The sequence below is a fragment of the Sorex araneus genome, chromosome X (assembly GCF_027595985.1).
Source record: "Sorex araneus isolate mSorAra2 chromosome X, mSorAra2.pri, whole genome shotgun sequence".
Classification (NCBI taxonomy): Eukaryota; Metazoa; Chordata; class Mammalia; order Eulipotyphla; family Soricidae; genus Sorex; species Sorex araneus.
In genome coordinates, this window is record NC_073313.1 from 132,749,116 (window position 1) to 132,762,124 (window position 13,009).

Consider the following 13,009-nt stretch of genomic DNA (forward strand, 5'->3'; position numbering starts at 1 on the left):
ATTCTATAGCCAGTTAACTATAAGGAAAGTGAATTTTTAAAAATATATTTACTTTTGTAGACATGTCTTATTTTTTTCACCTCATTCAAAATTTTTATTATTTTATTTTATTTTATTTATTTATTTTAATTATTTTATTGAGTCACCATGTGGAAAGTTACAGTTTTCAGGTTTAAATCTCAGTTATACAATGCTCGAATACCCATCCCTTCACCAGTGCACATATTCCACCACCAAGAATCCCAGTATAGCTCCACCCCGCACCCCCACACCCCTAACCCACCCATGCCCCTAGCCCCCCCACCCTTAGCGCCCCTGCCTGTGTAACTAATAAATTTCACTTTACTTTCACTTTGATTGCATTCAATATTTCAACAAAACTCACTATTTTGATAACTTATTCTGAAGATGCAAAAAGGTTTATTGGGACTTCAACTATAAACAGCCCTTTATGCAAGTTAATTAAGTAATCAATTGAAAGATGGGGGAATGCTTTTAGACACACATTTACTGTAACAATGAAGAGCCTGTGAGATATCAAAATTTATTCCAGATCATTTAGATTAGATAACCCATCATTCAAAGTGAACATTAAATGTTATATGGTCATCTGTATATTTCTCAATATATATAATAATAATGACCAAGCAAACATATTTATGGTAACTTCTCTACTTATGTTACAGAAAATAGAAATACTAGATGATGAGGAAAGTGACATGATAAGCAATTCTGAAGTTGACCAAGTAAATTCTCTCTTGGATTATAAGGTAAATGTAATATTAAATTCCACATGTATAAAGAGTTGTTGAATGAGGTAATTTAAAAGTATCTGTATAGTGATTTTATTTTAACACTATCTGACAAGTTGAATAACTGGGTTATTTCACTGCTTTGCTCAGGCCACTTGATTATCAATTTGGGTACCAATGTTGACTCTTTAATGGTCATAGTCTTTTATGTTTTGTGTATGTATATTTTACTTTTTGTTTTGTGGGCCACATTCATGTGTCTTCAGGGTTTACATTTGGCTCTGTGCTCAGGGATCATTTCTGGAGAGGATTAAGAACAGTGTTGGGTGCCAAAGATGGAACCTAGGTTGGGCTGTGTGTAAGGAAAGTTCCCTGGCCACTGTACTATCTCTACAGGCACAACTTATAAGTTTTTAAGAGATGATAAAACCAGACTTAGTTTATCTTGAATTTTAATGTATTAATATCATTTTAATAGATATGATAATAAGCTTCTATGTTAAGTTTAAAAAATCCCGAAAAGCAGTCTCTAAACAAATATGGATAAAAATGAACTTTTCCTTTATTTTCCCTATGGTACACAAGATGGAAACCCCAGGACTCATACATGTGAAATTATTTGCTGTGCCATTGAGGTATAGCCATGGCTCAAGCAAGCCTTTGGTATTTTTTATATCTTCTGAAATTTTGGTCACACAAATATTTTCCACATGAAAAATTTTGATGGAGTATTGCAAAATAAAATTTAATCAGGAAAGCAACAGCTGTAATTTTCTCAGTCTTTTCAGTTTTGTTATGATATAAACATGTCATTAAATAGAACATGATTTCAAAGTTTTAAAACATACAAATTATGATACTGAACACTGTAAACAGGAGGAAATTATTTGAAAATATATTTTCAAATTAACAATAGCACATTAAAATCTATATTTAAAATGTGTATGCAACTAGCATGATTATAAAATTCTTGATTCTGAAACACAAATGGTTGTTTTAGTCTTCATTACATAGTTATATAACATTACTGCATGCCCAAGTCATATTTAACATAATTGTACAAGGCACTACTTGATACACGTAACAACCTATAGAGACAAGAGAACTGGATTACACAATTATGAACTATTCCAATCAGGATAGGGTTAAACCCAGAACTCTGAGGAATCTTTCCAAGACCTTTCTCATCTAGGGTGCAGCTGATTTGAAAGGTTTAGGGTTAAAGTCTAAGGTAGGGTGGAGTTTGAGAAATGCTACTAAACATTTTCAGTGATTTCTAAAAGATATTGAATGGTCTTTATTTTCTCCTTGTGGAAAAAAATGGTTTAACGTGAGATTCTTTTCTGCCTCATTAGATATTTTTTGTAAAACATTATCATCCAACATATAGTTCTTAATTTTCAAATATCAGTACCCTTTAGAGGAAATATATCATTTTGTTGTCATTATTAAATTTACTCATTTCATTCAACCATTGAATTGTGTTACCTTATTTCTTATTGTTGCTTTATTTCTTATTGTTACCTTATTTCTTATTCTTACCTTATTTTGTTTTGCTTTTTGGGTCACACCTGGCGATGCACAGGGGTTACTCCTGGCTCTGCAATCAGGAATCACCCCTAGCGGTGCTCAGGGGACCTTATGGGATGCTGGGAATCGAACCCGGGTCGGCCACATGCAAGGCAAACGCCCTACCCGATGTGCTATCGCTCCAGCCCCCAATGTTACTTTATTTCTATAATAGGTGGGAAGTGGAACTTTATATAAATCAGTTTTCAGGGGTCATTTTGGATCTCATTTTAGACAAGTTTATCAGTAAGAAAATGTAATCTCTCTTCTGAGAATATTACTGTACTTTATTTGCATACGTGTGCTAATGTTCCATTCTGGAGATCAAAAATCACTTGGTTAGGCCAGAGAGATTGCACAGCATGTAGGACACTTGCTTTGAACATAGCTAAACAGGGTTCATTCCTGGTACCCAACACATTACCCTGAACACCACTAGGCTAAATCCTTGAGCACAGAGCCATGAGTGAGCCCGAGTTACCACCATGTGAGGTCCCAAAATACAAAAAAAAACCCTCAAAATCATTTGGTTGATTTCTGTAATTATATTCATCAGCAAAAATTTACCTTATTCATTTATGTAATGCCTGGTATAGTATCTAGCTCATAGGTGACCAGAACTAGTGTCAAATTGAGTAAAAAAATCAATTAATTTTTCATTGGAAATATTTTAATACCCATATTCAACTGTTTTTTTTATTTAAAATCAATTTTAAAAATCTGGATCGGTGTACTATGTCTCCATCAATAAAAATTTCTAATTTTCTTGGGATTCTTTGTTGCACATAGAAATACTAATTTTGGGCTTCTGATTGAAATATATTGCTAGAAATATATACTGTTAGACTTCTAATAACTTAAAATGTTTACTGAATGCATTAGTGAACTAAATATCTGATGCATAAGGATCTTTATCATAAAATCACACCACAGATTGGATATCATTAATAGTCTGCTCAGAATTCAAAGCGTCAGTCTACATGAAGTCTTGCATATGCCTTACAATGATTTGGGGTAGAATTACCAAAGTTTAGTTAGAAGTAGGGGAGATTTTGTCAAGAAAATAAAATAGGTATTCTTTGGTGGAATTATGTATCTAATGTTAATTTACTAAATTCTCTTATACACACTTCATTTACTTTTTTAAATGTATGAAAATCCCATATAAATTACTGTAATCTAAGAGGTGTTTAATAAACTTGAAAAATAATCTCTGCAAATAAAATATATGCAATGTTAGATTATCACAAAGATTTTTTAAAGACGTTGTTTAAATATTAAGGAGGAAAGAAAATCTACATGAAAAAATAGATATAGGGATACTGAGAGATGCTTTCCGAGTTTTGCAAACATGAATTGACTTTTCTTATTATTATTATTTTTATTTTTCTTCTTCTTCTTCCTCTTCTTCCTCCTCTTCCTCTTCTTCTTCTTCTTCTTCTTCTTCTTCTTCTTCTTCTTCTTCTTCTTCTTCTTCTTCTTCTTCTTCTTCTTCTTCTTCTTCTTCTTCTTCTCCTTCTCCTTCTTGTCCTCCTCCTCCTTCTCCTGCTCCTCCTCCTTCTCCTTCTCCTCCTCCTCTTCCTCCTCCTTCTCTTCCTCCCCCTTCTCCTCCTCCTCCTCCTTCTCCTTCTCCTCCTGCTCTTCCTCCTCCATCTCCTCCATCTCCCCCTCCTCCTTCTCCTCCTCCACCTCCTCCTCCTCCTTCTTCTTCTCCTTCTTCTTCTTGCAAAGCAAGAAACTTATCTGCTCTAATATATATTCAGCACTTGAGACAATGTTTTAAAAATGTTTCCTATGGACTGTGAGCATAAATCAAAATAACTGTGTGCATTCAAATGCTGAACTTCAATAATTATGATAAATATTACCTGTATTAGAAAGAACTTCCAAAACAGCACTGTTTTAATATGCCAATGAGTAATTAAAAAGCATAACTTTAAAAATAAACATATTATAGAAAAAAATGTTCACTCATTTTTTAATTTAGGCACCATGGTATACACAGTGTGTTATATCTGACACAATTCATAATCACAACCTTCTCCCGAGTATCCATTTCCTACTCCATTGTCTTAGTGGTTCCCTCATCCTAGTCAACCAGTTCCACATCCTATTAAAAATTAGTTCTCTGTTTCTGTTGCTCCTAGATATTTGTTATATCTACTACATTTCTTAAATCCCACATAAGACAGATATTATTCTGTATTTGTCCCTTTCCATCTGACTAACTTTAATCAGTGTGATATTAACCAGATACATCTAATAGTAAGCAACAAATTATATGAACTTATCTTTTCATACTGCCTAGTAGTACTCCCTTTATGTATATACCAAAGTTTTGCTATCCAATTATCTGTTCTTGGACACTTGATTTGTATCCAGAGATTGTGTATTGTGAAGAGCACTACAAAAATAGGAATGAAAAAAATGGGAATTAAAAGGTCTTTTCTGAATACATTCTTCAGCCTCTTTGGTAGATAGATAGAAGTAGGATAGTAGAATTGTTTGGTCATGAATACATAAGGTATATAGCAGATAAGTAGGCAAATCACTCCAGGATATTTAAGCCAAAGACATCTTCAAAAATAAAAAATCACTGACCAAGCAAGTGGAAGCAAAGATTAACAAATGAGACTACATTAAACAAATTTCTGCACCTCAAATGAAACAGTGACCAAGATACAATGACAGCCCATGGAATGGGAAAAAAAAACTATTCACGCAATACCTATCTGATAAGGAGTTAATAACAAAGATACACAAGACATTGGTAGAACTTTACAAGAAAAAACATTCTAACCCCATCAAAAATTGGTAGAAGAAATCAACAGAAACTTATTCAAAGAAGAAATCCAAATGGTCAAAAGAGACATGAAAAAATGCCCCATATTACTAATCATCAGGGAGATGCAATTCAAAACAGCAACATATTATCTCACATCACAAAGATGGCATACATAAAAATGAAAAAGAAAAACCAGTGCTGCATAGATGTGGAAAGAAAGGGACTCCCATTTATTTCTGGTGGGAATGTTTACTGGTCCAGACTTTTTGGAAAACAATATGAACATTCCTCAAAAGAAAAAAAAATTGGACTCTCGTTTGACCCAGCAATACTACTTCTGGGAATATACCCTGGTGATCCAAAAACAACACAGGAGAAACAACATCTGCATCTCTGTTTTCATTGCAGCACTATTCACAATAGCCAGAAACTGGAAACTAACTGAGTGCCCCCAAAACAGAAGAATGGATAAAGAAACTATGGCCTATCTATACAATGGAATACTCCACAGCTTTCAAGAAAAATTAGAACATGAAATTTGCCTGTAAATGGATGAGCATGGAGTACATAACGATGAGTAAAATGAGTCAGATGGATAGGGACAGATATAGAATAACTTCATGCATTTGTGTAACATAAAATATATTATGAGACTATTATACAAGGCCAGAGAAATGAGGGGAAGACAGGCAAGAAGAACTGGTCAATAATTGGAAATTACCACAAGTGTTTTTGGGGGTGCCCCGAGGGTAGTCAAGAAAAAATAGGATCCAGTATGAAAACAATAGTTAGAAATAATCACTCTAGGGACTGGAGCGATAGCACAGCAGGTAGAGCGTTTGCCTTGGTTCGATTTCCAGCATCCCAAATGGTCACCCAAGCACCTCCAGGAGTAATTCCTGAGTGTATGAGCCAGGCGTAACCCCCTTGCATTGCCTGTTGTGACCCAAAATAAAGAAAAAAAAGAAATAATCACTCTAGACTGAGTGTTGAAAGTAGGTAAAAGGATATTCATGATAAACTTTCAGTATCTGTATTGTAAACCATAATGCATAAAATAAGAAAAAGAGAAATATAAGGGAGTTGTCTACCATAGAGGAAGCCTAGGGTGGGGGATTTGGAAGGGTGGGAGGGGACATTGGTGCTGGAAAATTACACTGGTGAAGGGATGCATGTTGGAAAATTGTATGACTGAAACCCAATCATGAACAGATTTGCAATGCTCTATCTTAAGATGATTCAACTGAAAAAAGGAAAAAAAGAGAATTTCTGGGTCATATGGCAGATTGATTCCTAGTGTTTTGATGAGAGCCCATATTGTTATTTATAAAGGCTGGACCAGTCAACATAAAGACCAGCAGTTAATGAGCATTCCTTTTCTCCCATATCTTTGCCAAGATTGGGTGGTTTTGTGCTTTGTGATATGTGCCAATCTCACTAGTGTGAGATAACACCTCGTTGGTTTGTGTGGAAGTCGATGTGGAGGTCTCGTTCTGTTCAGCAGGGAGAACCCCTCGTAGGGCGCAGCCGAAAGAACAGACGCAGAGCCCAGAGGAGGGAGAAAAGGCATTTATTCTATGGCAGTTACAGTATTTATACCTCCCTTTTGGGAGGTGGTGCCAGGACCCCCAATAGGAATGCAGGGTGTGGCATGGGCTTTAGCTAGTAATAAACAAATGCTGATAGGATAAGATCAGTAAGATTAGGAGTGACAAACTTTGCTAGGTGTGGCATGGGGTTAGCTAGTGATTAAACAAATAGTGACAGGATAAGATCAGTAAGGTAAAATGGCTCCCTACAGGTTTGATTTTCATATCCCTGATGTAAGGTTGATGTACAGTGTTTTTCATATAACTTTTTGTCATTTGTATGAATTCATTGAGGGAGTTTTTATTCATCTCCCTTCTATTTTTAATGGGCTTCTTTTGTTTATTTCTTTTTTTAAAATTTTTGTTAGTGAATCACCATGGTGTACAGTCACAAATTTATTAACTTTCATGTTTGTATTTGGTTCACATCCCTCCACCAGTGCCCATTCTCCTCCACTAATGTACCCAGTATCCCTCCTACCACCGCTACCCCAACCCCCACCACCCCACCCTGCCTCTGTTTTCTCTCTGTTGAATGTTGTTGTTTGTAATAGAGATATTGAGTGGCCATCATGCCCGGTCTATAGTCCACTTTTGGTATGCGGCGTTCAACCTGAGTGGGTCCTCCCAACATTCTATACTAGGTGTTCCCTTCTCTGTCTCTGCTGCCTTTTCCCCCAGCATGTGAGACCAGTTTCCAAGCTGTGGGGCAGACCTCCTGGTTCTAATCTCTACTACTCTTGGGTGGTACTGTCTCATTCTTCTCCTTTATATTCCACATATGAGTGTGATTTTTTATGTCTATCTCTTTCTTTCTGACTCATTTCACTCAACATGACACTCTCCATGTTGATCCACTTATAGGCAAATTTCATTACTTCATCTTTTCTAACGGGTTCAGAACTCCACGTATCACCATGTACAAAAGTCAGATAAAAATGAATTAAAGACCTCAACATCAGACCACAATCCATAAAGTACATTGAAGACAAGGTCTGCAAAACCCTCCACGACATTCAAGCCAAGGGTACCTTCAAAGATGACACGCCACTGGCCAAACAAATGAAAAAAGATAAATAAATGGGACTATCTTAAACTAAGAAGCTTCTGAACCTCAAAAGAAACAGTGACCAAAGTACAAAAACACCCAACAGAATGGGAAAGGATATTTACCCAATACCCATTCGATAAGGGGTTGATATCAAGGATATACAAGGCACTGGATGAAATCCACAAGAAGAAAACTGACAACCCGATCAAAAAATGGGGTGATGAAATTAACAGAAACTTCCCCTAAGAAGAAATCCAAATGGCTGAGAGGCACATGAGAAAATGCTCTACATCCCTAATCATTAGGGAGATGCAGATCAAAACAACAATGAGATTGTTTTGATCTGCATCTCACACCACAGAGACTGGCCCACATCCAAAAAAAAAAAACAACCGGTGTTGGCTCAGATGTGGGGAGAAAGGGACTCTCCTTCACTGCTGGTGGGAATGCTGACTGGTTCAGCCCTTTTGGAAAACAATATGGTCGATTCTCAAAAAATTAGAAATTGAGCTCCCATTTGACCCCGCAATACCACTCCTGGGAATATATCCGGGAGAGGCAAAAAGGTATAGTAGAAATGACATTTGCATTTCTATGTTCATTGCAGCACTGTTTACAATAGCCACAATCTGGAAAAAAACAGAGTGCCCAAAAACAGATGACTGGTTAAAGAAACTTTTGTACATCTACACAAGGGAATTCTTCTGTTTATTTCTTGTAAAGTTCTGCTAGTGCAGATATATAATCTTTGATATTAACCCTTTATATGATGACTGCTAAGAAAATATTATCTTCCAGTCTGTTAGATGTACTTTTTTTCTGGTCGTAGTTTCATTACAGTTCAGAAAATTCTTGTTTGATTTAGCCTTATTCGTTTATCTGAATTTCAGTTTTCTTGGCAATGGCACTGAATCATTGAAGAAGATACCTCTTGTGTTAGTGTGATGGAGTGTTCTGCCTATGCTATCCTTGATATAATTTATGGATTCCTTTCTGATATCAAGAATTTTAAACTATTTGATTTAGTTTTTGTACATTGCTTTAGAAAGGAGTCTGCATCCATTTTTAGCTTGTGACTGATAAATTATACCAACAACATCTGTTGAAAAAGATTTCCTTGCTCCACCTCATAATTTTTGCTCTTTTTATCGAATATTAATTGTCCATGAGCTGCTTAAGGACTAATATCTTAATTCTATTCTACTGGTCTGAGAATTCGTCCTGATTGTAGCACCACACTTCCTTGATTGCTACTCCTTATTATAGTATAGTTTGAAGTTGAGGGAAGAAGAGCCTCAATCTATGATTTCTCGGGCTACTCGAGGAGGGAGGTGTATGATTTTTTTACAGTATGTCATTTTGACAATGTTGATCCTTCCAATTCCTGAATAGTGAATGTGTTTCCATTTCCTTGTGGTCTGCTTTATGCTTTTTGCTAGTGACTTATAATTTCTTTTTTATGAGACTTTCTTCTCTTTTTTCAAAGTTGATTCCCACATACTTGATTTTCTGAGGCACACTTGTGGATGGGATTTTTTTCTTAAGTTTCTCTCTTTCATCCTGTTATTTGCATAAATAAAAACCATGAAATTCTACATATTTAGTTTTTAGCCTGCCACTTTACTGTACAATTCTGTTATTTCTAGGACATTTTTTGAAGTCTTTAGGGTTTATAAGTATACAAGCATGTGATTCACAAAAGTGAGAGTTTGGTTTCTTCTTTTATAATCTGAATGCCTTTAATATCCATTTTTTGCCTAATCGCTATTGCAAGGACTTTACAAAATTGAATTATGTGGTGAAAAGGGGCAACCTTTATAAATGCGTGATATTAGAGGGGAAGTTTTTAATTTGTCACCATTAAGTACAATGTTGCTGTGGGCTTGTAGTAAATGACTTTAATTATGTTGTGGTTCCTTCAACTCTCATTATAATATATGCTTAATTATTGCTTAGATTTCTACAGTGTGATTCTGATTAAGGAATTTGGTCTGACTTGTCATTTTCAACTGATTCAATTACCATTTATTTAAAACTTTTATATTGAATCACTGTTAGATACACAATTACAAAGTTGTTTATGATTTGGTTTGAATCATATTAATAGACTGCAGCCAAAAAGGTAAAATAAATTCTAGATTGAGTTACTAGATTCACTGGCACAGTAAATATGTTTTCATATTGAATGTGGTCCATACAACTGTATACTCTCAATTGAAATAGTAGTGCATATAGGGTTAACTACTTCAATTAATTTTTATCTGTTTTTTATTTCCTTTGCGATGGATGTGTTTTATTTTGTTGGCTTTGACTTGGAGGCCACACCAGTATGTGCTCCAGAATGACATCTGTCTCTCGACTCAGAAATAACCCCTTTTGTGGCTTGGGTTATCTGTACTGTGTGCAAAAGATAGAACAGACATCAGCTGTGTGAATGGCAAATGCCTTACTAACTGTATAATATCTACAGCAAATTTACAGTATTTTTTCAAGTTACATTGAATGCTTCTCATATATATATGCATATATACACACACATATATATAATCACCATGAAATACAATATTCCAACACCCATTCCCCCACCAGATTTATTGGCACAGTAACAGTAAATATGTTTTCATATTGAATGTTGCCCATACAACTGTATACTCTCAATTGAAATAGTAGTGCATATAGGGTTAACTGTAGCACTGTAGCACTGTCGTCCCATTGTTCATCTATTTGCTCGAGCGGGCACCAGTAACATCTCCATTGTGAGACTTGTCACTGTTTTTATCATATCGAATATGCCCTGGGTAGCTTGCCAGGCTCTGCCGTGCATGTGGGATACTCTCAGTAGCTTTCTGGGCTCACCGAGAGGGATGGAGGAATCGAACCCGGGTTGGCTGGGTGCAAGGCAAATGCCCTACCCGCTGTGCTATGGCTCCAGTCCATTGAAGGTTACTACTTCAATTAATTTTTCTCTGTTTTTTTATTTCCTTTGGGGTGGAGGTGTTTTATTTGGTTGGCTTTGACTTGGGGGCCACACCAGTATGTGCTCCAGAATGACATCTGTCTCTGAACTCAGAAATAACCCCTTTTGTGGCTTGGGGATCTGTGATGTGTGCAAAAGATAGAACAGACATCAGCTCTGTGATGTAAAGTTACCACCACCAATGTCTCCAGTATCCCTCCCGCCATCCCCACCCCACACTCACCCTTGTCCCCCCACCTACCTCTATGGAAGGGACTTTTCTTCTTTCTCTCTACTTTGGGGCATTATGGTTTACAATACAGATACCAAAAGGTCATCGTGTTTGGTCCTTTATCTACTTTCAGCACATATCTCCCATTCAGAGTGATCCCTCAAATCATCAATATCATAGTGCTTCCTTTTCTATCCCAAATGACCTCTCCTACAGCTCATGAGGCAGGCTTCCAAACATGGACCAATCCTCATGGGACTTGTTTCTACTATCCTTTGGTGTTAGTATCATACTATGTTATTTTATATCCAAGAAATGAGTGCAGTCATTTTATGTCTGTTTTTCTATTTCTCACTCATTTCACTTAGCAAGATATTCTCCATATCCACACATTTATAAGAGAATTTTACTTCTTCACTTTTTGCTAACAGCTGCTTAGTTCTTCCTTTAAGATGAATCTGGGGGGCAGAGGGTATGGTGCACCAGTAGTTCAACCTGTAAATGCAGGGCAAGTACATCATTAGCCTGATGGTGCCTTCAGACTTTCTGATACCCCAAAATTGCCTCTTTGCCTTTGGTGAGACCCCAACAACTTGGGGCCAAGTTTACCAAGAAATTAAACGGCCAAAAGTTAGGTATGTGGGAATCAAATCCACAAACCACCTCTGGCTCAGCTGTACAAGCTTATTTGTTGGCCTTTTTCAGAGACCCATAACTCTCGAAAGAGATCAAAAACCACAATTAGGGCTGACGGTGCAGCATGCTGTCGGCAAATGGGTGTGCCAGGCAGGGCCTATGCCAATAGTTTCTCTCTCTGGAAAAGATGGAAATAAGGGCCATGATCCAGAGACACACAAAAGAATCTTCAAACCGAAAAGCTCGCTGTAGAGATGCCTCTGGACTTTAAGCCAGGCCAACTTCACAGGGTGCCTCAGATCAGGGTAGGCATCTTCCTGCACCTGCACCCCAAAAAACCTGGCAGCCACCAACTTCCAGAACCAAATGAGAAGTGCAGATATGTGGGTTCATTGACGGCAAACTCCAGGCCTCAAGGGATAGAGGATGGGCCAGTTCCTCTCATCCCCTGTCCCCATAGGACCCTGGAGGTCATGCCCACAAACTGCTTCCAGCAACTACTTAAGCTCCTTAATGGCCATGATTCAGAGACACACAAATGAATCTCTGAACTGAGTAGCACCCTGCAGAGATGCCTCCAGACCTTCAGCCAGGCCAACTTCACTGGATGCCTCAGATGGGGGCAGGTGTTATCTCTCCACCTGTCCTCGAAAAACCCTGACAGCGAACAACTTCCAGAACCCAAGAAGAAGTGCAGTTACTCGGTTTCAGTGACGGCAAACTCCAGGCCTCAAGGCATAGCAGATGGGCTGGTCCTTCTCAACACCCCCCTCATTCCCATGGGACCCTGGAGGTCATGCCCACAAATTGCCTCCAGCTGCTACTTAAGCTCTTAACAGTCATGATCCAGAGACATACGAATGAATCTCTGAACCAGGAGTCACTGCAGACATTTCTCCAGAACCTAATTATCTAAAATTTTAGAATTCCAGGAGCACGTAGGCACAAGAGCTGTAGCGCAACATCTTATGCTATTCATAACAGGCAATACAAAAGAGAGTATGGGGGAGATTGTTTGCCATAGAGGCCATGGGAGGGGTCGAATGGGGGGGTTAGTGGGGACCTTGGTGGTGGAAGATGGGCACTGGTGGAGGGTTGCGTGATCGATCATCGTATGACTGAAACTCAAACAGAAAAGCTTTGTAACTGTATCTCATGGTGATTAAAAATAATAAATAATAACAAAATAAAATTAACCTTCTGAATTTAAAAAACTAACATGGAGTTCATGCCCAATTCAATCAGCTTAATCAATGGCTGAATAAACAGTAGTATTCCTAATTTTAAAAATATGAATCCGGGATCCTTGGTTTTCTGAGGCAAAATTGTGAACAGAATTTTTAAAAATATCTCTTTCTTCTCTTTTATTATTTTATATAGGAAAGTCATGGACTTTTCAGTCTTGATTTGGAACCTGCCACTTTACTGTACAAATCTGT

At 37.2% G+C, this 13,009-nt stretch overlaps 1 protein-coding gene across 1 annotated transcript in view; it reads left to right on the forward strand.

Annotated features, from left to right (window-relative positions):
* Positions 1-13,009, forward strand: part of HDX (highly divergent homeobox) — a 224,018-nt gene that overhangs the window by 190,414 nt on the left and 20,595 nt on the right. The window contains exon 8 of the mRNA XM_004611643.2: positions 687-770. Within this exon, the coding sequence (XP_004611700.2) occupies positions 687-770 (84 nt within the window). The remainder of the gene's footprint in view (positions 1-686; positions 771-13,009) is intronic.